Consider the following 27,340-nt stretch of genomic DNA (forward strand, 5'->3'; position numbering starts at 1 on the left):
TGCACCTGTCTATGCGCTACAGTTGTTTTATATGTGCGTGTGCATGTGTTTTGCCATACTGTTCAGAATATTTATATCCTTACAGAGGGCTCTCTATTTAGAATAGGGTTTCTTTTGACTGGTCTTGATAAATGCAAACAACAAGATGGATAATATAGCAGAAACATGTTTCCGACTTTATAATGTAGATGTTATAGTTTCTTAATTCTCATAACCACTCTTTAATTTTTAATCTCTAATTTTCAATCTTACCAGTGTAATATTTATGAAAATTCAACTGCTTCCATACTATCTCCAGGTAATTTGATACAATCACATCTGTAATTTCCAAAAAGATCTTCAGGCACTGTTATTTTGATCACAGAAAACATCTCAAAACGGTGTGCCTTGTACGGAGCCCGTTGGGCATTGCACACCTACCCACAGTGGAGCTCGACCAGATCATGAAGCACGTTGTTGTGTATCCACATGGAACGGCAGCAATAAACACTCCGAAACGGTTAGTTGCTCCACACACTGGGGAAAACCTCCCCTGGCTATTTATTAGCTAAACAATTAAACCATTAAACAATTAAGACACTAATTACTGCCGTCACGGACTCAACCATCGGGAGGGGGAATTAACACCAATCCCCTTCCTTAGTTCCTCGATGGAAGAGCCCTCTAAACATAACATTCCTCCTTTACCAAAAAGATTAAACATCACCAAATCATATACCATACAAAAACACACACAAAAAAAACAACACAAAATCAATTCACTACAAAATCACGAAACCTGGTAGAACATTGTGGACGAGGACGTAGATTGTATGGACCATCCCCGCGGGTTGAGGTAACCGGACCAACCTGTCCAGATCCGGACACAACAGATTCCTCATCCCACCGATCATCTGAGCCCTGATCCAACTCCATACTACCACCAGGATTTTGCACATCAATACTCAAACCACCATTGGTTTCAACACCTGAACTTTGCAACATAACATCATCATAATCTTGATCCTCAGATGAAACATCCATTGGCACTGGAAAGTCCGAAGCATAGACCTTTTTATAAAATGAAATGTTCCGTGTAAGTGACTCCGGACCCCGTTTAGCAGTAATCATAGTCTCCTTGACATCACTCACCACCCAAGGATCCTTTTCAAAGGGCAATAAAAACTTACTCCCCCCTTTTCTACATTTCACCAACACCATATCACCAACACATACCTTACATTCCTTAGCCCCCCTCTTCCGGGACATCTTATCATTACTGTCTTTCCTCCGTGATCATGCTTTCCCCACCTGTTGGTGCAGATCGTTGTGTTCCAAAATAGTAGGAAAGGTATCCCGCACTGGTCTATTGAAACAAATAGTACTTGCCGCTTCTCCAGTAACAATATGAGGGGTCAGATGATATTCTCTTAAAAACGAATACACAGCGCACTCCACATTCTGGCCTTCAGAAACAGCTATACGCAGTACTTTATTCAAAGTCCTCATAAATCTCTCCACCTCTCCATTTGCTTGAGATCACCGAGGGGTAGTTTTCCTATGCACAATTCCCCTAGATGATAAATAATCAGCGAAGTCCTGACTGGAAAATGGAGGACCATTATCAGTACGGATCTCCTGCAACAGCCCGTGAGTGGCCATGACAACGCCCGGCTGCACCGAATGAACAGCCTTAAACTTCTGTGGTCGAGAACGGGACATGGATTTGCAGACTTTAGCAAAATGATTGAGTTTATGGCAATTAGAACATGTTTTGCCTTGCGCCGCACACACCCCTTGATGGGGGAAAGGACCCCCGCAAGAATAACAAAAACGGGGCAACATAGAAGTCCGAGGTTTATACTTTCTTCTCTCCCCAGGTGTAGTAGTGACAACATTCACCGGCTCCACTTTCACCTGAGTCCGCAATGCTGTTTCCATATGAGCTGCACGCTCTTTAGAAAGTTCTTTAGATCGTCCCAATGTGAGGATATTAACCATTGACATACCAGGTACTTGAAGTATATGTTCCCTTAACTTTACAGAGGTACACCCCTGTATAAACTGCGCACGCACTTCATCCTCAACATCCACCAAAGTGCAAGTGCGAGCCAAATCCTTCAGTCTAGTGTAAAAGGCATCCACTGATTCATGCGGAAATTGCCTCGCTTGTCGAAGAAGAAACCGTTCATAATCAGGATTAGCAAAAGGCTCAAAATGTGCAGTCAGTGCCTGTTTCAATGATTGATAAGTGTATGGCGGACCCTCCTCCACTACTGAGTGGCCCAACTTATGAACCGCCGCATCCCCAAGATGTAACAACATGGGACGGCGCCGATCATTCTCCACAGCCGCTGCAGCAAAATAAGTCTCCAAACAATCCACCCATTCCTTCCATCGGGCAGCGAGAGCAGACGGAGGGCCATCAATGACAAAAGGCTCCAATGCAGGGATAGATGCCATAATGACACCACCAAAAAAAACACAAAATGAAACAGCAATCACACTGCCCCACCAAACTCCTGAAACACATCCATGGGAGAGGGGAAAAAACCCACCTCCCAGGACACCAGAAAAATGTAGGGCAGGATGCACCATCCGGAAAGAGGGGGAAAAAAAAACCCACTAAAAACCCTCACCGGGCAAAACAGCAACCTGGAACACACACAAAAAAAGCAGAATCCATGAGGAAGCAAACATCAGCAAAAAAAATGCCACACACGAATTCAGCAGCAGCCTCCAGGCACAGGATCCCCAGCAACACAGGCAGCAGAGGCAGCAGCTTCCCCCGAGGGCCGGGCAGCGATGAAAAATAAACACAGGAGTGCTTCAGCATGCACTCCTCCTTACGGCCCCTCCAGCACACAGCAGGAGAGCCACAAGGAAAAAAAAACAACAGATCCGACCTCCCTCGTCGCCAAACTGTTGTGTATCCACATGGAACGGCAGCAATAAACACTCCGAAACGGTTAGTTGCTCCACACACTGGGGAAAACCTCCCCTGGCTATTTATTAGCTAAACAATTAAACCATTAAACAATTAAGACACTAATTACTGCCGTCACGGACTCAACCATCGGGAGGGGGAATTAACACCATTCCCCTTCCTTAGTTCCTCGATGGAAGAGCCCTCTAAACATAACACATGTCACCAAGGTCCGTGAATGCTGATAACGAGCCTCTCAGTGCTTTAGATAGAATACTTTTTCACTGAGCATACTGTATAGAATATCATACACCTAATTTTGTTGTCGGTTAGAGTCATCAGGAATTATTACCATCGGTATCCATGCTCCCTGAGGTAAATGAGGTTGGCAATGAGAGGAGCAGCTGCTATAGAGACAGTAAGTGCAAAATATAAACATTCGTGTAGTGCCAAGAACTGCTCCTAAATCGTAAATGGCAACCCAGAGAGCCAAAGAGTGACAGGTGTCAACCAAATGTCAGTCGTTGCAGAGGGCTGACCCAAAGTCCCTTTCTGTACAGGTTACATGAGTTCTGTGAGATCTGCTGACGTCAAGTCTGTCAGACAGCTGTCTGTTCCCGGATCTTGAAAGTATTGAAGTCCTGGCATCAAACCTATAAAACGCAATTTATAAATAAAAGAAACTTGCTAAGGAAGGGGGCTTATGTAGAATTGGGCCTTGTACACCCAATGTCATTTGAACTGTGAGTTCCTCAGAGCCATTTTAAAGGGAAATGTAATCACGGAACTGTTTCAACGATGCAGTCAAAAGTCAAGTTAAATGAAAAAAAAAAATCTAAAATATTTCCAATTATACATGTCACCCTCACTCGTAAACCCCTCATAAGAGGACCATATTGTAGCTACGATTGCTGAGCCGTAAAAAGTTGGTTTTGAGCAGAGGTGCTACTACCATAACCTAGAACAGTAAAAGCTACAATCCTAACTCATCTCTAGTGCCTATTTAGGAGAAAAGAAAGGTTTGTGTCAGTCTTACATGCATAGGGCAACCGTGCTACAGCAGTAGAAAAAAGTTTTTATATCAACATTCTGCTGAAAAAGGCATCTAACACTTTGATCCCCTTCTTTCATTACCTCTCAAGAAACACACACGTTGGTACAGTTGTACTCAAGATCAGTATAATAGAAATCCACTCATACTTTAAAAGCACAAAACCCAGAATAAATGAAAAACCCAGCATAAGATGATGCACAAATGTGATAAGAGAGTAGAGATCAGAATTAAAAGGTGCTTACTTTTTATATAAAAAAAGTACACTTGAGTAGTACTTTAGAAACATGTATATAGGCAAAATTGGGAACAATAATTTCTTTAAAAAATGTTACTACTCTTATTTGCATTACATTTTTTTTAGAATGGAGGTTTGAGTTGAAAGACAACCAATGATTAAATTGATGTAAAACACTTGAGCTATTTTTGATGCAGCGTGTGTTTAGGGCACTTATCACCTTATAAAACACTACGACTATCCTGTCTATAATAGTAGCAAATATACAAGTCTTATATTCAAATGCCTTTTCGCACAATCTGCCAAGAAGTTTTAGATTTTCCGTTGAATGTGTTGAAAAATATATGGATTTGCTGTCAAATGTTTGCTTCTTGAGAACACCAGGTAAGGTGACGAACCCTCTTTCCTCAGCACTGACTTCACATAGTATAAAGTGATAGCTGCAGCAGTTTAAAATGCCGAACGATGTTTGCCAAAGCTTCTCGACTCATAGTTTTACAATACTCTCTCTGCTGACACCCTCTGTTTTCTTGTGCAGTCTATCAGTCCAGCTGTTGCAAACATGGCACGATCTTCCCTTGCGTGATGCACGCAGGCATGTTCTTTCCAGAGGTGATGAGCTCTCCAAAGCCTTCTTGATGAGCAAAAGCGTAAGAGGATCTTTTGGAACTGTTTCTGCGTACTCGCCTTATGTGTCTCTCGGTTGGGGTCTGCTTCGCCCGAGTGTTCTGCAAATACCGCACCTAAAATAAAATGTTCACATTAATACTAAGTACATTTATCCATACAATCAAATTGTCGGTCAGAAATTCACATTTATTCAAAGTAAAATGAGTTGTGAATATGTTTTAGGCACAACATTAGTCCAACTGTCTCTTGAAAACAAGAGTTCTTTCTACTTAAATGAGAGCAGGATGATTATAAAAAACTTTTGTAGGACATTTTTTTAAGGCTGTAGTGCAGTGTGGTTTACAAAAGAGGTGTCCGAAATGTGAGTAAAAGTCACAGCATTAAATCTTTACTGCCTCACTTTACAAATCAAACATTCAAGGTATTTTGGGGACATCAGACTTTTCTTATGTGCTACTCAGGTACTTCTATACAGGCCCTCTTGGAGATTCAGAAAAGGCATTGCTATTACTAGTGTTTACAGACACTAGCCAAAATCAATAGGTTGTAATGCCTTCAAGCTTGAAATACAGGCCAAATCATCCCTCTGTCCACCAAGCTCGTGGTTCGTCCAGTCCTCAGGTTTCCTCTGCAAAACCCAATTTCTTACCTCACTGTCCCATCCCATCTTGCAAAAATCTTATCTGCTCTCGAAGGAAACACTAGTTAGTAGAATAGCGCATTTGTGAACTTGCAGCCAGGGGTGTAGCTTGGTCACTAAGATTGGTGGGGTGTGAGCTTCAGATTTCCCAACAATCACGGTGACAGATAATGTTAAAATACATTATATGTTGGAGAGGAAATAAAAAATGAAGAAATTGCTCTACATTAGAAACTTGTACAGAATCATATGTGGTGAAAGAGAAGTGTAGACCTAAACTTTTTTGCTGACCCCAGAGAGGTGAAAAGTGCACTTGTAAACAGAATGCATGATCAGCAAGGTCGCAGTTAAAGGAAAACCTGTGTTTGTGAGCCTGAAGGAATTTATAGTCTTAAAGGACAGTGGCACCTATTCTGTTGTCTCAGTAAATTACAAAGTGATTGAAGAACAGGAGTAGGAGACTGAATTAGCCTAGGGTATGCATAAACTTATAAGAGATCTTGGAAGCAGAGCGCTAAGGCACACACAGAAATACACATGCATTCAAGAATAATACGTTAGTTTGTTAAGCATTGTTAGAATTGCAATAAAGAATGTATAAGAAATAGGTTAACGGTTTAAAGGGTCACCAGTAATGTGATTGTGCAACAAGTTTGTAGTTGCTGAACTTATTGATTAATCTTCTGTAATGGTTGCTACCGCTAAGTGGCCACCTGTGAAGCAGCAAATTAAGGCCAGCTGTCTACCTGTGTGGGGATAGCTACTCTCCCTGCCTCGACAGTAAATGCTGTGGCTTACCTTGTGAAGTGGAGTCCTGTCTTTTCTTACTTTAAGCTTCAGTGCAGTATTTGGCAAGGAAGTCAGGAATCCCATTTCGCCCTCAACCTACTCATGTCACCAGAATACAGCCTACCCATGCTGCATAGAGCTTTGCACATCTTTGATATGGTAAGCAGACACAGTGTTCTCTCTAAAGCTCTGCCTGTTCATGGGGGTAGGTAAGGATCTGGTAATTGCCATCTTTTAAGGTGAGAATAGAGGAAGACTTTGTTTCATGTTTTGTATATATTGTCTGACTTGTCTCTATGGAAATGGTAAACACAGATGTAAAATACATATAAGGACTAAACGGTATTGCATGCAAGATTGTGTACCTGTTGCACAATATTAAGTTAAGGCGCTGCGTAGTTGGTAGAGTGTTTATCCCAATCTAATAAATTGGAAGTGGTTAATGTAGGTGATTGGGTTTCCAATATGCGTTCCAATATTTGACAAAGAGGGATAGCTGAAAAGCAGATGTCTCTAAACTTTGCATCCAAATATAATTTTAACACTTGAATTACCATCCTTGACCTAATATTTAGAGGTCACTCTATGGTCTATAAGATGCATAGTTTGAGGGTTATCTTCTCTTGGAGCACGGAGCGAAGTGACTAGTTGCTACCAACAGTATTCACCATTTAGAGTTAGAACAATTGTGATTCACAGTTATCAGCAGTTTAAGTGCTCATATTCTTAAACTGTTGATGATGAGGGCGTGTGTATGAGTGTAAATAGAAATGTTGCAACAGAGTGGTTAACATTTGATAAGAAAAGAAGTAGGTGGAATTCTTGTTTGTAAGGACTAGTGTAATAATTTTAAAATGAGAAGACAGACAAAAGTTAAATTGCAAAAGTTGTTAAAAATACAGAGGGATTGTGAAGACTCCTTTAGAGCTTATGCAAAAGACCTTTTCAGGTGATCAGAATTTTTTTTATAGAAATAGTCAGGAGTGGTTTAAGGCTACTCAGAAGCATTTGCATCCCTGGTGAAAGGAAGGGACGTTTGATGACAACATTTTGGAACACATTGTGACACACCTTAAGAGCATGTATGTAGGAGCTACATTGCAGAAGTGAGAAACCACTTTATTTCTATGGTGGGTTCTTTCTGAGGAACCTAAGAACTCCTCAACTCCTAGTTTCCAGTCCACTCCCCCACCTCCCTATGACTCAATGAGTACTTCCCCTAAGGCACGTGGTATTTATCCACTGACAGCTACAGGAAGCCACAGTGAAATCTAAGAATCCTTAAGTTGAGACCCATTCACAATCCCCACAGGAATCCCTTAATTTTGCACACACATGTCAAAGCCAAGACACACGAGTATACCTAAATAACAAGTTGAGGTAGGTGATTCTCACTTTTCAGGACAATTAGAGGCACAGTTTACACTGTATTTAGATCCAGCATCTCCCAAGGAGGTTAGAGTTGAAGAGCAGGGTCCAGGAGATGTAACAGGAAGGGTAGTTGAGGAACTGAGAATTGCAGGTGATGTTAGGAAGAATGATTTATGCAGAGAGGGCTGTTAGTATGCGGCAATGGCCAATATCCCAAGAAAGAGATGAGGATTTTGGGAGGACTAAAGATAATCTACTACCTTGGCAGAAGGTGAAGGGGAATGTAATAGTTTCACTAGAAAGTGTTCAGGAATGGTTATTACGAAGTGAAGATAAAAGAGATACAAAGAAATAAGGAGAGAGCGATAATATGATAAACATTCAGGGGAGTTTTGGGAGGATGGTGAATAGAGTAGTGATAAAATATATTAGGGTATAGATAATATGGGTGAAATACTTTGATCTCCAGAGACTAGGCCCTCTATGTATGATATTAGTACTCAGGAAAGGCCTCTTTTTGATCATGACCATGCAAAGGAAGCAGTGGGATTGCCTAATTGCACTGATATTATTGAAAGAGAGCAGGACATGTTCTCTAGAGCTGTGAAACCTTGAGCAACTGAGCTTGAGTGGTTGCGGTTTCAGGGAACGCATGGCCAGACAAATCCCAGGATGGGATGTTGTGAAGCTATGGAAGGATTGACACTACATGATCAACCAATGCAGCTGATCAGTGTTCAATCAGTTGTGCGCAGCACTGATCTCACTCTTAGTGAGATAGTTGCAGAAGAAGAACATAGTTGGTACAGTGTTGTACCTTATGTGGATCATTTGGCAGTATGAACTGAAGGCTTAGCCCCACAGATGAGTCCATGGCCACGAGAAAGGTCCTTTGATCCACATGACATGGCAAATGCTAACAATTATGGTGAGGGACATCCAGTCTGTGAATATCCCTACATGCAGAAATGTTCATTTTGGTGGCATAAATATGCCAGACAGAGCAACCCCCAATATTCTCTCATTCCCATTCACCAGATGATCCTGATATGCAAGGGACATGTGGCACTTCATAATGGCCCTCATTGCAACCCTGGTGGTAAATCCCGCTTTCCGCTGAGCAGAAGACCGCCAACATACCGTTGCGGCGGCGGAATTGCGCTACAGGTGTTACAACCCACATGTCGGAATCTGCCACAAACAGACACCCACACAAGTCCACCACACCAAAGGTCAGGGATAAACTGGTGATACCAAAACCTACACCGTCACGCCAACAAGAATACGCCCACACTATCACGACCCACAAATCAATGCAGCAGTCTTACAACCGCAGTAATCCATTGGCGGTAGACACCGCCGCGCTCAAAATACCCACACATTTATAAAACACAACCACATTGGACAAATCAAAATACACACACCTGACACACATACACACACCACACCCACACACAACACTATAAAACACAAACCCACATTACCCACAACCCCTTACAACAAACAATTTTTGAAGAAGCCCATATAGAGAGATTAGCAAACACAATACCAGCATCCAATTGCACACAACACCGTCACTCATACAACATCCACGCACCTCAAACAACACACGCCAACACATCCCCCCACACATCACAAGAGACAGCACCTCACACATCACCCACACCACATCATGGCACCTCAAAGACACCCTAGGTTTTTAGAGGAGCAGCTCAGGGTCATGGTGGAGAAAATCATCCGGGTAGAACCACAGCTTTTCGGATCACAGGTGCAGCACACCTCCATTGCTAGGAAGATGGAGCTATGGTGGAGAATCGTCAACAGGGTTAATGCAGTGGGACAGCATCCAAGAACATGGGATGACATCAGGAAGAGGTGGAACGACCTACGGTGGAAGGTTCGTTCTCTGGTATCCAGACACCAGATTGCTGTATAGAGGACTGGCGGTGGACCCCCACCTCCTCCCCCACAACTAACAACATGGGAGGAGCAAGTCTTGGCAATACTGCATCCTGAGGGCCTCACAAGAGTAGCAGGAGGACTGGACTCTGGTAAGTCATATCTTTACTACTATATCCACCACCCCACCTGCATGCCATCACATACCCACATCCTTACCCTCACTCCCATCACTCCATCATCTCACACATGTCCCACTATCACAACCCACACATCCCAATACCAAGGCCCTGCATGCAACACCTATGCATGGACCACCCTCACTAAAGCATGTCCAGTACAGATACCCACACAGACCCCAAACCAACTATCACAAAAGGGCAAACACAATTATGCAATCACAGGAGTAGAGGGTACCTCACCCAATGCACAAGATGGCACAACACAGATACTAAAACTATGCATTTTCACCCCAACAGGACCCATACCCAACGTCACCAGACAGGAGGTGCCAGACGTATCCAGTTCCCCCACAGAAGAGGCCACACAGTGATGACAGCAGCTCGGCACGCCTGGATCAAGATGATCAGCCCGGTCCATCAGGGACCTCTGGACAGTCGGTTCCCCTACCACTGTCACAAGCCACCACAGAACCTCCCCCCTCAGGAAACACCACCACAGCACCCACCCAGTGGGCCCATCCCTCTTTCCCCAGGACACGTCAATCAGCAGTGTGTCCACCACTACAGGGAACCCAGGCAAACCCACCAAACCAAGAAAATCAGGGACCTGGGTTCAGTGGCAGTGGGCACACAGTTCAGGGGACAGAGGCATAGGATAACAGGGAAGCTGGGAGGACTGCTGTGCGACAGGGAGAGGACAGGCCCAGGGAACCAACACTCCACGAGGCACTCTCCAACATGATGGGAGCATACCACCATTCCTAGGAGACCATGGCACGATACTGGCCAAGTTTCAGGAGACTCAGCAGCTGCAGGAGGAACACTACCTTGGGATCAGGGTGGACTTGAAGTCCATCAACAACACCCTGATCCCCATTGCAGGGGTGCTGGCAGACCTTATCAATATCATGAGGGACACAGTGGCACACAAACGGGCCCTGACACTAGCCTGGACGATGAAGAGCCCTCCACCTCCGCCGGTACTAGTGGACAGGAGGCACCGCCCAGGACCAACAGGCCACCAGCACCCCACCCCCTGCAGAAGGAGAGCCACCCCGCAAAAGGTCCCTGAGATCCAGGAACAAGACAGAGAACATTGCCAAGACCCCGCCAGGAAATAAGACCCTCCTGAATGTCACCCTTCTGTCCCACTTTGCCACCCTGTCCACCTTAAACTGCCATTGCTCCCCTTCCTATGCCCCATTGGACAATGCACCTGTGAGACCAAGAGACCGGACTCTACCATGGACATTCCTCCACCATCACCCCAGCCCATTGCACACCCCCTTCCACTTATTAGCACAGAAATAAACACCCTTGAATCACAAAACAATCTGGAGTCAGTCTGTGCTTGCACAAATGTGTAATTGCAACATCTCTGAAATATAGTAATGTCAATGTACTTGTTCACATACCAATGTTACACAGTTGTAGGCCATCAGTAAACAAGGCAGAGGGCACAAAGTGGAACCCAGATCTGTGAAATGGAAAGCCAAAGTGACAAGTCAGGGTCCATACACAGAGGTAAAAAGGCAGATATATGCTAGGTCCTACAATAGTATGAGATGTGGGAAGCAGTTCCATCCTCTTACCTGTGTCTCACTGGAAGTACTGCATGGTGATGATGTTTCGGTTGTCTACATTTTCTTCTTCTGCCTCCTCTTCTTCACTGTCCACAGGCTCCACAGCTGCCACAAGGCCACCATCAGGCCCATCCTCCTGCAGAAAAGGCACCTGGCGTCGCACAGCCAGGTTGTGCAACATACAGCAGGCCAAGATGATCTGGCACACCTTCTTCGGTGAGTAGTATAGGGATCCACCTGTCAGATGGAGGCACCGGAATCTGGCCTTCAGGAGGCCAAAGATGCGCTCTATTATCCTCCTAGTTCGCCCATGTGTCTCATTGTAGCGTTCCTCTGCCTTTGTCCTGGGATTCCTCACTGGAGTCAGTAGCCATGACAGGTTGGGGTAACCAAAGTCACCTGCAGATATCGAGGGATGACTGTTAGACATCCTCCAAACATTAGGGAATCTCCCATACCCAGAGAGCAAATGAAACTCTGTAGGGACTTTAGGCTCACACACGGTGCCTCTGGAGTTGCCCCATCACACAAGAGATGCTGCTACTCCTCAAAATGTAAGCATCATGCACTGAGCCAGGATACTTGGCATTCACATGGGAGATGTACTGGTCTGCCAAACACACCATCTGCACATTCATAGAATGGTAGCTTTTGAGGTTTCTGTACACCTGTTCATTCCTGCAGGGGAGGGGGGACAAATGCCACATGTGTCCCATCAATGGCACCAATGATGTTGGGGATATGTCCCAGGGCATAAAAGTAACCTTTCACTGTGGGCAGATCCTCCACCTTAAGGAAAACAATGTAGCTGTGCATGTGTTTCAGGAAGGCAGATAATACTCTGGACAACATGTTAGAGAACATTGGCTGTGACATCCCTTATGCCATGACTACTGTTGTTTGAAAAGCCCCACTGGCCAGGAAATGGAGTACTGACAGGACCTGCACTAGAGGGGGTATTCCTGTGGGATGGCGGATAGCTTACATTATGTCAGGCTCCAACTGGGCACACAGTTCCTGGATTGTTGCACGATCAAGTGATAATTATGTGTCTGTCTTCCATTGTTGACAGGTCCACCAGGGGTCTGTACACCGGAGGATGCCACCATCTCATCACCTGCCCCAGCGGACGTGCCCTATTAAGGAGAACAGTGAGCAGAGGGTCATACACCACATAGGTTTCACAAGGCTGTTTAGCACAAATGTTAAATTATCTCTATGTGCCTTTGTCTGTCCATATTCCTGGCCTAAATAGGTCTGACGCAGTTAGTTGGCCTGCCATTTGGCCCCCTGAAATGGCGGCTGCCTGACCTGTAAGGTGGGACAAGCGGAAATGAGGTAACTGCGCTGGCGTTGTACACCGTCGTGGTAGGCGGTCGAAGACCGTGGCGCTATTCAGCATTGGTTATCATTGAGCCCTATGGGTTCCAGGAGCCAATGACGATGTACGCTGGCAGTGATGGTACACACCGCAGTGGACGTGACCGCCATTTTCTATCTGTTCACTCACTTGATACTTGACCTTCAACAGGAGAGGACCTACACTGCAAGTGCTGCTGTGACCTGTGTCTGGAAGCAACAATGGCTACAGTGTCTGGGGAAAGGGCCCCTGCCTTCACTTCGGAGGAGTTGGACCAACTAGTGGATGGGGTCCTACCCCAGTACATGCAACTGTACGGTCCTCCAGACAAACAGGTGAGTAAACTGTGTGCATGGTGGATGGCACATGATTGTATGGAGTGTCGTGGATGGAAGAGACTGGGGTGGGTGACAGGCCAGCATGTGAGGATGGTGTGTATATGCATTTCTGGGCCAGGATGGGAGGTTAGTGGCCAATGTGTGAGAAGAAATGTTCAGGGGAGTAACATCCATTTTTACTTCACTTTTCCTCTAGGTCAGCGCCCACCAAAAGAAGGGTATTTGGCGTGCCATCGCCAAGGAAGTGCAGACCCTGGGGTCTACCATAGACGGAGCACCCAATGCCGGAAAAGATGGGAGGACCTGCACCGCTCGAGCAAGAAGAGGGCGGAGGCCCAGCTGGGGATGGCCTCCCAACACAGAAGGGGTGCCCGTCGCACCATGACCCCCCTGATGTACCGGATCCTCGTGGTGGCATATCCAGAGTTGGATGGGCGCTTGAGGGAATCACAGCAGCCACAAGGGGGTGAGTACACTCTCATTCAGCTGATTCTGCACGCTTGACGAGGTGTCGGGGTTGGGGAGGTGAGCTGTGGGTCCCCCTAGGCCAGGACAGACGCACAAAGGTAGATCCATTGATTTGCAGCCTCATTCCCAGTCCAACCCCAAACGTGGTATTTGCCCTCTACACCTGTCAGGCTCCTATGGCTTCCAGCTGTGCATAAATGGTTCTAGACAGAGTCCCCTATGGGCATGTGCTTTTCCCCTGCCCTCTTAGTGCATGGCTTAGTGCATAGGGCTGCTCAGTGTGTGTTGTGCCCGTCAACGGTAGTGGTGTTGCAGGCATTGACCATGTGTCTCTTGTGTCTTTCCCCCCCCTTTTTGTTTTGTCGCCCTGTTCTTGTGTGCATTAGCATCATCTGGGGGAGGAGCAGTGGCACCGGAGCAGGAGGGAGCTGCATCCCACATGGCCCTGGAGGGTGAAGTAACGGAGTCCGAAGGCACCAGTGGGACGGAGGGCGACGGTTACTGCTCGAAGGGGACAGGAGCAGACACCAGCGACAACGACTCCTCCTCTGATGGGAGCTCCCTTGTGGTGACGGGCACATCTGTGCCCACGGCATCAACAGGTACAGCCACCACCCCCTCTACCAGCACTGCCCTCCCAGCAGCCCCTCATCGAGTTTCCCGTGCCCGCTTTCCCAGGAGGGTGGACATCTCCTTCGCAACAGGCTCCTCAGCCCCTGCCCCAGTCAGCCCTGCTGCCCTCAGTGAGGAGGCCATTGAACTCCTGAGATCCCTCACTGTTGGGCAATCAACCATTTTAAATGCCATTCAGGGTGTTGAGAGGCATTTGCAGCAAACAAATGCATACCTGGAGGACATTCATTCTGGCGTGGCGGCCCAACAGAGAGCATTTCAGGCTCTGGCCTCAGCACTGATGGCAGCCATTGTCCCTGTGTCCAGCCTGCCCCCTCCAACTTCCTCTACCCAGACCCAATCCCCTGTACCTCAGCCTATCCCAAGCACACCGTCGGACCAGCATGCACACTCATCAACACACAAGAGTGGACATGGCAAACATAAGCACCACACATCCCACAGGCACTCACATAAGCACCATCCCCATGCAGACACACCAACATCCACTTCCTCCACTGTGTCCCCCTCCTCCACGTCCTCCTCCTCTTCCCACCCTGTCTCGTCTCCACTCACACCTGCATGCACTACATCTTCATCCACTACCTCCATCACCAGCACGCACATCACCACACACCGCTCACGTGCAATCACCACCCCCACTACCATTCACACATCCCCTGTGTCCTCTCCCAGTGTGTCTGTGAGCCCAGCCCCGAAACTACACAAATGCAGGCACACACCCACCTAACAGCCATCCACCTCACAACAGCCTCCGGCCCATGCACCTTCACCCAAATTCAGCAGACGTACACATCCTACAACCACCTCTTCCTCCACTCCCAAACCCCCTCCATCTTCCCGTCCCAGTGTGTCTAAGAAACTCTTTCTTGCAAACTTGACATCTTCTCTACCCCTCCCCCCGTCCTTCCCCTAGGGCCAGACTGTCCAGGTCCCAGCCCAGCACTTCAGCCACCAAATCATCCAGCACAGTTATCTCAGCAAGTCCGGTCACATCGCGGGCGGCACCCATCAGGGCTGCCAGTGTGCCACCTCGCGAGGCCGAGGAGCAGGCCATTCCGCCACCTGCCAAGGTGAAAAAGGTGCCCACATGCTGAATGGAGAAGCAACACTTACCACCAAGCAAGGGCTCCTTCAAGCCAAAAGGGGACAGTGGCAAGGGACAAGCAGCGACATCAAATGTGGGGAAGGGACACAAGCCGAAGAGCAGGACAGGGCATGGAGGCTCCCCTTCTGTCAACCAGAACATCAACCTGTACGGCGGTGGACAACGCGACCCGCACCGCCACCTGCACGTCTGCTGCCTCAGCAATAGTCCCCAGCATCATCCCAAGTGGGCAGCCGTCCGAGGCTGCAGGAGATGTCCTACTGTGTCCCTCAACAGGTGCAGACACATGCACCACCGCCAGTACCTCCGTCACAGACACCGCCACAACCACCGCGACGTGCTCCGACAGTGCCACCACAGCTGACATGGAAATCATCCCCAGTGGCCAGCTGTCCAAGGCTGCAGGAGACGTCCTGGACCCTGCCCAGCGTACATGAGGCATGACTCCCAGCACTGTTTGTACCTGAAGGTAGCAGGCGAAGTCGCAGCAGGGTGGAGTGCGTCTCTGCCTCCATGGAGTATCATGCTACCTTTTCCCAGGCAATCTCGTGGCACACACACCCAGGTGAGGGAATGTGACCTGCCACACTGCATGTGAAGCACTCTGGGCACAAAGCCCCTCCAGAACCAGTAGAGATTCACATCCACTACCTCAGTCCTTGGCAGGATGAAGCACTCTGGGCACAAAGCCCCCTCCAGAACCAGTGAAGGCTGTTATCCACTTGTGAGACTGTGGCTTAGCACTCCCCAGGATAAAGCAGTGGGCAAACTACCCACTGGAGAGACTTGAGAGACTGTGGCTTTGCACTCCCCAGGATAAAGCAGTGGGCAAACCACCCACTGGAGAGACTTGAGAGACTGTGGCTCTGCACTCCCCAGGATAAAGCAGTGGGCAAACCACCCACTGGAGAGACTTGTGAGACTGTGGCTTTGCACTCCCCAGGATAAAGCAGTGGGCAACCCACCCACTGGAGAGACTTGAGAGACTGTGGCTTTCCACTCCTCAGGATAAAGCAGTGGGCAACCCACCCACTGGAGAGACTTGAGAGAGTGTGGCTTTGCACTCCCTAGGACCAATCAGTGGGCATGGAGCCCTCTCGTGGAGCAGTGGTGTCGTCCGTTCATCCGGCTGAGGTGCCCGCCCTCCTCCTCCCCCTGAGGTGCCTGTTTATTTTCCATCTGATGCCCCTGCAGTGTTCTCTCCATTTCCAGTCAGGTATCTTGTGTGGGCTTCGCCCATGCATTTTGGGACACTGATCCACGGACAATGATTTCATTAATATCCGGACTTGTGTAGTTGGTGTACATATTTGTATATACTGATATTTGAATTTGGCCTATCTGATATTTCAATGATTACACTCGTTACAATCATTTTCTTTTGTCCTTGCGTTCTTTCAGGGGGTGAGGGGGTCTATATGTAATATTGCTGCATGTATTTGTGTGTATGGTGTTGTGGGTGGGGGTGGGGGTGTTGCATGTTGAGTGTGTGTGTGTGTCACTCTCTTTTCCCTCCCCCCTACCCTGTGTGCTAGGTGCAGTACTCACCGTGGTCGTTGCCGGCATCTTTGCTGCTCCTGATACAAGAGGAGGTAGACCAGTATCGGCAGGACCTGAAACTCGGGCTCCATAGCGTCCTGGTTGTTCATAAAGTGTCGAAAGGTGAGTGGTTTCCGTTACAAGTTTCCACCGTGCTTTTGATGGCGTTGGTACCGCCCCGGAAAAGGTAGTGGATAGGCGTGTTGTAATACAGTGGGCGGAAACTTGTGTTCTGCCTGCCTGTTGGCGGTTAACTCTGCGGTGTTTCTTTCTACTGCTGTGGCGGTATGAGTGTTAAAGTGGTTGTCTATGTTGGCGGCTTCCTCCATGGTCGTAATTAAAAAAAAATCCGCCGGCCTGTTGGCGGTATTACCGCTGCTTTAACACCGACCGCCAGGGTTGTAATGAGGGCCTATGTTCCTTGGCCACAAATGGACAAGGATAATGTTAAAAAGTTGCTACCATCACTTACATAGGGAGCAGGGAATAGATTAGGTCTTTTGAAAAGCAAACTGCAAGCATCCCCCTGGCAGTATGTGACATAAAGAATCTAATTAGCTCTCTTATAGGAGATGGGATGGATACTGCTTTTCAGAGAGATGGAGTGAGAAATGTGACCCTCACCGAGACTAGGTATGATGGCTCCCTATTCAATTTAGTTTGGAGAGTAGTTTTAGAAAAATATATCCTGGCAGACCAGACACTCGGTCGCTAATGTCTCAATCAATTCAGTGAAATGAGGATCCCGCTCAGCTTCTCAGTGGGATGAAAGGAAACGTGGACTCAAGAAGTAGGTCATGGTTAGGAAGTGACAGGAGAAAATGTCATGCTGTTCTACAATTTATTGAAAAAGAGTTTATACTCTGATGTACAAGACAACTTTGATAATATAGTGGCATTGGAAGCCAAGCCCTGGACAGAGATACAGGCACATATAATTCATTTCTGTAAAATGAGCAAGGGAAAGAAAGAACCAAGCAGGAGGTGACAGATAAAACAGCAGCTAAGTTAGTGCAGCATAAGTTGGCAAAGAAAAGAGCAGTCACCACTCAGAAGACTGTGATGTCTGTGCGATCAGTCCCAGAGACCACCCAACAGCAACAGTGCCCACAACAGCATAATAATTTAAGGACACAAGGAAGAAACAGAGGACAAGGAGGAAAAGGAAGAGGCAGGTTAGGCCTCCAAAGGATGGATCAAACATGTCATCACTGTCACAGATCTGGACATTTCATGAGAGATTGCAGGACTAAGAGATGGGATGAACAAAATGGAAAGGCAAGTGTTTACATTCGGCCAGGAAATCCAGTAGTGTAGTGACAGTCAAGCCCACAAATAATATATGTACTTCAGACACCACCACAAAATATGCAACAACCAGCAATGCCTCAGGTGCAACAAATATCACTACAGCAAAGTTACTAAGCACCCCCAATGCCAACCCCACCTCAAAGTTGACAGGGATGTATGATTGTGAGAGGAGGAAATCCTCATCAGGCAAATTATGTGGGAGGATGCACGCAATGAAGGTGCCCACAGAGTAGTTCCATGTGTCCAGTATGGTCAGTGATGCACAGGCCAGATGAGGAAGCCACTATGACGTTAGCTATCAATGACAAGAGGTATGCATTCCTCATAGATATGCGAGCAACCCAATCTTGAATTAAAGAGGGAGACCTTTCAATTTCTAACAGATCAATGGACACACAAGGATTCTTTAGGGCAGTAATGAGAGTTATGATAGTTGACAGAGTATGGGTCAACCACTAAAACAAAGTAGGCAAAATACATAGCACCCCAGTAAGACCTAATGTCAAGCAGAATGTTGCCCTGCCAAAGAACACCACAGTATAAAAACCAGTTAGGAGGGTTGTAAAGAAAGAGAAAATTATCCAGAATGATCTGTACGTTCGGAGCTGGAAGATCCATTAAAATATTGATGCAATACCCACAGTAATTTCTCTATTCAAATTTAAGGTTTTATGAGAAAACGTAAACAGTGACAATTGTATTAGTTAAATTAGAAACAATAAAAGCAAAGCGCCAAGTTGATTGTGCCAAAATAAAATACTTCTGATGACACTACACAAAATACTTTTGGATGTGTTTTATTTGAGGCACAAGGGGCCAGAGCAAATTCTGCTCAACACACATACAAATGCTCTAACCATAAGTATCCGATATATGCATCCCATCCAAAGAGAATACCAACATTCACAGCGATATCACTATTAGACACCAACATAACAGAGACATCAGTACAGGTAGCAGAACCCCTTAAGGACTTAAGAGGAACTTTGGAAAAGACTATAACTTGCTTTCTCATCAATAATTTTACTGCAAGTGTTACAGTCATGAGTGATGTAATATCTGGGGTAATATTCGGTGCATGGGGAAGGTTCCAGTTATAGTTACCTTAGGGCACAAGTTATAGTTATTTGCAATACCACTGACCTGGTCAGTGAACTGCTCTGCCTCCCGTGGCTCCACCTACTAAGTAGAGTCCTTGTTCCTCGTTCTTCTGAACTCCTGACCCCTGTTAGGAGTTCGAGATCCTCCTCCACCCGCAGGCTTCTGCCTGCGCCTCATCCCTGGTGTCTAGTGGGAAAGCTCTGCTTTCCTACTAGGCTGCCTCTTTCCTCCTTTTCTCTGCTTCGCGCTCTGTGTGCTCTCTCTTCCGTGTCTGTACCCTTGTGCCCCTTTTTGCCGTTCGCTCTCCTCTGTGCTCTTTCTGACTTTTGCTTTAATTCTGCACTTTTCCCTCTTCTCTCTCCCCTGCTGGCCCTGAGGACCCGCCCCCCTACTCTCTCTCGTGCTGCACTCTTGCCGCTGCTGCCCCTGCGGCCTGCATCTTTTCGCACCATTTTCACTCCTGCCTCCCAGCTGTCCTCTCCTCTCCCCCTCCCTACTTAATGCTGCTTGCTGTGTGGTAGGTCGAGCAATACCACGGACCTGGTCAGTGAACCGCTCTGCCTTCCATGGCTCCAACTGCTAAGTATAGCCCTCGTTCCTCTGAACTCCTGAACCCTGTCAGGAGATCAAGGCCCTCCTCCACATGCAGGCTTCTGCCTGCACCTCATCCCTGGTGTCTGGTGGGAGAGCTCTGCTTTCCTACTAGGCTGCCTCTCTCCTCCTTTTCTCTGCTTCGCTCTCTGTGTGCTCTCTCTTCCGTGCCTGCCCCCTTGTGCCCCTTTTTGCTATGTGCTCTCCTCTGTCCTCTTTCTGACTTTTGCTTTACTTCTGTGCTTTTCCCTCCACTCTCTCTCCCCCCTCTCTCTCCCCTGTCGCTGCTGTCCCTGCGGCCCCACCCCCCCTTTTGCACTGCACTCCCACCGCTTCTGCCCCCGCGGAACGCCCCCTTTTTTTGCGCAGTTTTCCCGTAGCTCCACCTGCTCAGTAGAGCCCTTGTTCTGCTGAACTCCTGACCCCAGTCAGGAGTTCGAGGCCCTCCTCCACCACGGACCTGGTCAGTGAACCGCTCTGCCTTCCATGGCTCCAACTGCTAAGTATAGCCCTCGTTCCTCTGAACTCCTGAACCCTGTCAGGAGATCAAGGCCCTCCTCCACCTGCAGGCTTCTGCCTGCGCCTCATCACTGGTGTCTAATGGGAGAGCTCTGCTTTCCTACTAGGCTGCCTCTCTCCTCCTTTTCTCTGTTTCGCTCTCTGTATGCTCTCTCTTCCAAGTCTGCCCCCTTGTGCCCCTTTTTGCTGTTTGCTCTCCTCTGTGCTCTTTCTGACTTTTGCTTTACTTCTGCGCTTTTCTCTACACTCTCTCTCTCTCACTCTTGCTCTCCCCCCTCGCTCTCCCCTGCCGCTGCTGCCCCTGCGGCCCGCCCCCCTCCTCTCTCTCTCACGCTGCACTCCCGCCGCTGCTGCCCCCGTGGCCCTGCCCCCTTTTTTCATGACGTTTTTGCCCCTGCCTCCCAGCTGTCCTCTCCTCCCCCGCCTACTTAATGACGGCTGCTGTGCGGTAGATCGAACAATACCACTGACCTGGTCAGTAAACTGCTCTGACTCCCGTAGCTCCACCTGCTAAGTAGAGCCCTAGTTCCTCGTTCCTCTGAACTTCTGACCCCTGTCAGGAGTTCGAGGCCCTCCTCCACCCGCAGGCTTCTGCCTGCACCTCATCCCTGGTGTCTAGTGGAAGAGCACTGCTTTCCTAATAGAGTGCCTCTATCCCCCTTTTCTCTGCTTCACTCTCTGTGTGCTCTCTCTACCGTGTCTGCCCCTTGTGCCCCTTTTTGCCGTTCACTCTCCTCTGTGCTCTTTCTGACTTTTGCATTACTTCTGCGCTTGTCCCTCCACTCACTCACTCTCACTCTCCCCACTCTCTCTCCCATGCCGCTGATGCCGCCTCTCTCCTCTCTCTCGTGCTTCCCTCCTGCCACTGCTGCCCCCATTCCCGCCCCCTTTTTTGTGCCATTTTCACCCCTGTTCCCGCCTCCCAGCTGTCCTCTCCTCCCCCCCTTCTTAATGGCGGCCGCTGTGCAGCCGCTGGTGCGCCAAAGGCAAGCCCGTCTGCACCCATCCACGCCTGGACTGCACCCAGCGCCGGAACCCCTGTCTCTCGCCCCTCCCCCAGCTGCCACACCCGTCTTCATTACGATGCCACCACCCTCCATGACCTCAAAACCGGCCGCTCAAACGCCTGCCATCAGCCACCCACAGCTCACCCGCGGATCTTTCTCCTGCCAAAACTGCACCTTCACCAGTCTCCACGCCAACGACCCACCTACCAAGCCAGGATGCAATCATCTCAGATGCATCCTCCTCAACACCCACTCCTTTTACAAACACACCATCGAACTTTGGAATCTACTCGACTCAGCTTCCCTAGACGTCGTCTTCCTGATTGAGACCTGGATGAACCCCTCCTCAGCACCCAACATCGCCATAGCCATTCCGGACGGCTACCAGATCACCCGCACGGAACGATTTAACAAACCAGGAGGAGGCATTGCCATCATCCATAAGAACACCCTCAGGATCAAGAAAAGCACCGAAGACATGCTCGGCACTGTTGAACACTTGCACTTCCAGATCCACACCAACCCAAACACCACCCTCAGAGAGACCCTCGTTTACAGATCCCCGGCCCCCAACAGCAGTTCAGCGACTCCATCACTGACGTCATCAACACGCATGCTCTCGCTTCCACAGACTACATACTCCTTGGGGACTTGAACTTCCACCTCGAGAACACCAACGATAACAACTCTACCATCCTGCTTGACAACCTTTCCAACCTCGGCCTCAAATAGCTCACCACGATCCCCACCCACTCTGCAGGACACACACTCAACCCCATTTTCTCCACCAGCAAACACGTCTCCTTCAGCCACACTACCGAACGCCACTGGACTGACCACCACTATATCCACTTCTCCTTAGAGAAACCCACAACACACTATCACCCGCAACGGATTCCCCACCGCAGGGGGAACAAGGTCACTGAAGACCAACTGATCACTACCCCCTTCTGGAACCCACCCATCAAAACCACCAACACTGACACAGCAGCCCACAACCTCAGGCAATGGATTGACAACTGTGCCAACACTCTCGCCCTGATGCAAAATCCTTCCAACAGACACACCGACAGAAAGACCTTCTGGTTCACCGTCGACCTCCAAGAATCTAACCAAACATGCTGAAGACTCAAAAAGAAGTGGCGCCAAGATCAGACACTGAACAACCACACAGCCTTCAAGAACGCCATCTGCAAACACCACAAACTCATCCAAACCTCCAAGAGAGCTGCCTCCAAAGAACGCATCAATAACAACACACACAGCCACAGGGAGCTCTTCAACATCGTGAAGGAGCTCTCCAACGTCAACAACATCCCGCCATCACAAGACTTGTGCGACTCCCTAGCCACCTTCTTCCACCACAAGATCGCAGACATCCATGACAGCTTCAGGACTCAGACCCCCCGTCAACCAACGACACCACAGACTCACAACCCACCAGCCTCCTGCTCTCCTGGACCCAAGTCAACGACAACAATACCATTGAAATCATAAATCAACCACTCCACTCCGGCTCACCATCCAAACCCTGCCCTCACCACAACTTCAACAAAGCAAGCTCTGTCATCGCACCCCAACTCCGGAAGATCATCAACAGTTCCTTTGAACCTGCCACCTTCCCGGAGAGCTGGAAACACGCCGAGATCAACGCCCTCCTCAAGAAACCTAAGGCGCATCCAAAGGACCTCAAGAACTTCCGGCCCATCTCCCTGCTCCCCTTCCCGGCAAAAGTCATAGAGAAAATTGTCAACAAACAACTGACTAGTTTCCTTGAGGAGAACAACACTCTGGACCAATCCCAATCCGGATTCCGCAGCAACCACACTACCAAAACTGCCCTCTTCGCCGCCACCCACAACATCAGAACCATACTGAACAAGGCAAAACCGCAGCCCTCATACTCCTGGACCTCTCAGCTGCGTTCAACACCATCTGCCACCACACCTTACGCACACGCCTCAGCGACGCAGGAATCCGTGACAGAGCCCTGGAATGGACCACCTCCTTTCTCCCCGGCAGATCTCAGAGAGTCCGTCTCCCTCCATTCCACTCTGACGCCACCAAAATCATCTGCGGCGTACCCCAGGGTTCGTCCCTCAGCCCGACCCTCTTCAACATCTACATGACTCTGCTTGCTAACATTTCCCGATCTCACAACCTCAACATCATCTCATATGCCAATGACACCTAGCTGATCCTCTCCCTCTCCAAGGACACCGCCAAGACCAACCTCCATGAATGAATGAAGGCCGCCGCTGAATGGATGAAGAACAGCTGCCTGAAACTGAATTCCGACAAGACTCATCTTCAGCTCCACTCCCCCCGAATGGGCCAACTCCTGGTGGTCTACCACACTGGGAACCGCACCGACACCCACCGACCACTCACACAAACTGGGATTCATCCTGGACTCTTCACTATCTATGACCCAGCAAGTCAACGCCATTTCCTGCTCCTGCTTCAACACCCTCTGCATACTTCGGAAGATCTACAAATGGATCGCCCACTGAAACCAGAATGACAGTCACCCAAGCCCTCGTAAGCAGCAAACTGGACTACGGCAATGCCCTCTATGCAGGAACCACGGCCAAACTCCAGAAAAGACTGAAACGCATCCAGAACGCCTCCACACGCCTCATTCTGGACATCCCCCACCACTGCCACATCACAGCCCACCTAAGAGACCTGCATTGGCTTCCCGTTAACAAGAGAATCACCTTCAAACTCCTCACCTATGCTCACAAGGCACTGCACAAAGCCGGACCAGAATACCTCAACAGACGGCTCTCCTTCTACACCCCGATCCGTCAGCTAAACTCCGCCGACCCTGCCCTCGCCACCGTCTCACGCACGCGCAGATCATTTTTGCACCTCCACGCCAAGACATGGAAAACTCTTCCCACCCACCTGCGTCAGACCAAGGACCTCCTTACCTTCAGGAGACATCTCAAGACATGGTTGTTCGAGCAGTAGCAGGATCCCCCCTCCCATCAGCACCTTCAGCACCACAATCACAATATAAGTTCCAGTCTAAGTCTTAGTATATTAATCCCTTGCTCAACCCTTGGTAGCTGTCAACTAGCAGGCAGGCTTATCTTGGGAGACGGGTGTGCAAAGCATTTAAAAACACCAATACAATTAGTAAGACACAACACACAATAAAAATCCAAAAATACAATTTTTATCTTTAAAATGACACCAAAATGACAAAAATCCAATGTAGGGAACCGGAGACATGAATTTTCAAAGAATCTGGTTGCACTTGACCTGGACCACGTCACAATTTGAGGTCGACTGCGATGGAGCCCAACCCGGACACAGTGAGCTGGAGGTCATGGTCAAAGATTTAACTTTAGACTTAGGGGGTCATTCCAACCCTGGCGGTCGGTGATAAAGCGGCGGCCAACCCGCCAACAGGCAGGCGGTCCAAAAAATGGAATTCTGACCCTGGCGGGAACCGCCAGCACAGCCCGCCACTTTAACACTACGACCGCCATGGCGGGACAGACAAACAGCGCGGCGGTCACCGCCAACAGGCAGGCGGCAGACAATGTACCGCCCACCCTATCACAACTCACCAATCCGCCACATTTTCCAGGGCGGGAGCCCCGCCGATAAAAACACGGCGGAAACAGACTACGAACGTGAAAACGCTCACCTCTACACACTCCACGAGGAAGGAGGACAGCATGGAACCCGAATTAAACATCCTACCAGCTATTGTCTACCTGCTCATCTACCACGAGTACGAACGCCGGCGCAGACGACAACGGTGAGTACTGCACCTACGACACAGGGGAGGGGGGAGGAGGAAAGCTTACGGGCACACACATACGCCATACACCCACCCCCCCACCCCAAATACCTACACCCCAATGCAGAGCAACAAGTCAGAGTGACACCCCCCAAACCCACCGGAATAATGCAAAGACACAATTAAAATGATCTATAAAATATATGTATAAATAGATCCATTGAAGTCATGGGAAATATGCAATATGAAAGATACAAAATAAGGAATGAACATAGTTGAAAATATATACATAGGCAATAAGTCCTGCCCATTCTGTCAAAGTTCCATAGTCCGTGGGCCAATGTGCACAAACACATGGGCAAAGCCCACACACAAGACCAGATACCATTGGACTGCTGGGGCATCAGATGATAAAACTACAGGCACCTCAGGGGGAAGGGAAGGGGGGACACCTCAGCCACATGAGTCCACGACGCCAGATCCACGAGGGGCCTCCATGCCCACTGTCCCATCCTGGGGAGTGCAAAGCCACAGTCACACAAGTCTCTACAGTGGGTGGCTTGCCCACTGTGCCATCCTGGGGATTGCAAAGCCACAGTTCATCAGATGGATTCCCGACTCCACGGTTAATGGAGGAAGCATGGTGCCCAGAGTGCTTCGTGAAGCCCTGCTCAACACAGAACCGGCACTGTCAATGGGCCAGCGGTGCTTGAGACGGCGGTGCCCAGCAGAGCGGTGCTTGAGATGAAGGGCCCAGCGGAGCGGTGCTTGAGACGGCGGTGCCCAGCAGAGCGGTGCTTGACAGGAAGGGCCCAGCGGAGCGGTGCTTGACAGGAAGGGCCCAGCGGAGCGGTGCTTGAGACGGTGGTGCCCAGCGGAGCGGTGCTTGACAGGAAGGGCCCAGCGGAGCGGTGCTTGACAGGAAGGGCCCAGCGGAGCGGTGCTTGACAGGAAGGGCCCAACGGAGCGGTGCTTGAGACGGCGGAGCCCAGCGGAGCAGTGCTTGAGATGAAGGGCCCAGCGGAGCGGTGCTTGAGACGGCGGTGCCCAGCGGAGCGGTGCTTGAGATGAAGGGCCCAGCGGAGCGGTGTTTGAGATGAAGGGCCCAGCGGAGCGGTGCTTGAGATGAAGGGCCCAGCGCAGCGGTGCTTGAGACGGCGGTGCCCAGCGGAGCGGTGCTTGAGATGAAGGGCCCAGCGGAGCAGTGCTTGACAGGAAGGGCCCAGCGGAGCGGTGCTTGAGACGGCGGTGCCCAGCGGAGCGGTGCTTGACAGGAAGGGCCCAGCGGAGCGGTGCTTGAGACGGCGGTGCCCAGCAGAGCGGTGCTTGACAGGAAGGGCCCAGCGGAGCGGTGCTTGACAGGAAGGGCCCAGTGGAGCGGTGCTTGAGACGCCGGTGCCCAGCGGAGCGGTGCTTGACAGGAAGGGCCCAGCGGAGCGGTGCTTGAGACGGCGGTGCCCAGCGGAGCAGTGCTTGAGATGAAGGGCCCAGCGGAGCGGTGCTTGAGACGGCGGTGCCCAGCGGAGCGGTGCTTGAGATGAAGGGCCCAGCGGAGCGGTGCTTGAGATGAAGGGCCCAGCGGAGCGGTGCTTGAGATGAAGGGCCCAGCGCAGCGGTGCTTGAGACGGCGATGCCCAGCGGAGCGGTGCTTGACAGGAAGGGCCCAGCGGAGCGGTGCTTGAGATGAAGGGCCCAGCGGAGCGGTGCTTGAGATGAAGGGCCCAGCGGAGCGGTGCTTGAGATGAAGGGCCCAGCGGAGCGGTGCTTGAGACGGCGGTGCCCAGCGGAGCGGTGCTTGTCACGGCGGGCCCCTGTTCAGCGGTTCTTCTCACGGCGGGCCCCTGTTCAGCGGTGCTTCTCACGGCGGGGTCCTGTTCAGCGGTTCTTCTCACGGCGGGCCCCTGTTCAGCGGTGCTTCTCACGGCGGGGTCCTGTTCAGCGGTTCTTCTCACGGCGGGCCCCTGTTCAGCGGTTCTTGTCACGGCGGGCCCCTGTTCAGCGTTGCTTGTCACGGCGGGCCCCTGTTCAGCGGTGCTTCTCACAGTGGGGTCCTGTTCAGCGGTTCTTGTCACAGCGGGCCCCTGTTCAGCGGTGCTTGTCACGGCGGGCCCCTGTTCAGCGGTGCTTGTCACAGTGGGCGCCTGTTCAGCGGTTCTTGTCACGGCGGGCCCCTGTTCAGCGGTGCTTGTCACGGCGGGCCCCTGTTCAGCGGTGCTTGTCACGGCGGGCCCCTGTTCAGCGGTGCTTCTCACAGCGGGGTCCTGTTCAGCGGTGCTTCTCACGGCGGGGTCCTGTTCAGCGGTTCTACTCACGGCGGACC

At 49.7% G+C, this 27,340-nt stretch overlaps 1 protein-coding gene across 1 annotated transcript in view; it reads right to left on the minus strand.

Annotated features, from left to right (window-relative positions):
• Positions 1-4,329: 4,329 nt before the first annotated feature.
• The window catches only part of ATP8B4 (ATPase phospholipid transporting 8B4 (putative)), a 2,552,767-nt gene continuing 2,529,756 nt past the window's right edge, over positions 4,330-27,340 (minus strand). Inside the window, exon 27 of the mRNA XM_069222521.1 lies at positions 4,330-4,937. Coding sequence (XP_069078622.1) covers positions 4,737-4,937 — 201 coding nt within the window. The 3' untranslated portion in view covers positions 4,330-4,736. The remainder of the gene's footprint in view (positions 4,938-27,340) is intronic.

The sequence above is a fragment of the Pleurodeles waltl genome, chromosome 3_1, assembly GCF_031143425.1.
Source record: "Pleurodeles waltl isolate 20211129_DDA chromosome 3_1, aPleWal1.hap1.20221129, whole genome shotgun sequence".
In the NCBI taxonomy this organism is placed as follows: Eukaryota; Metazoa; Chordata; class Amphibia; order Caudata; family Salamandridae; genus Pleurodeles; species Pleurodeles waltl.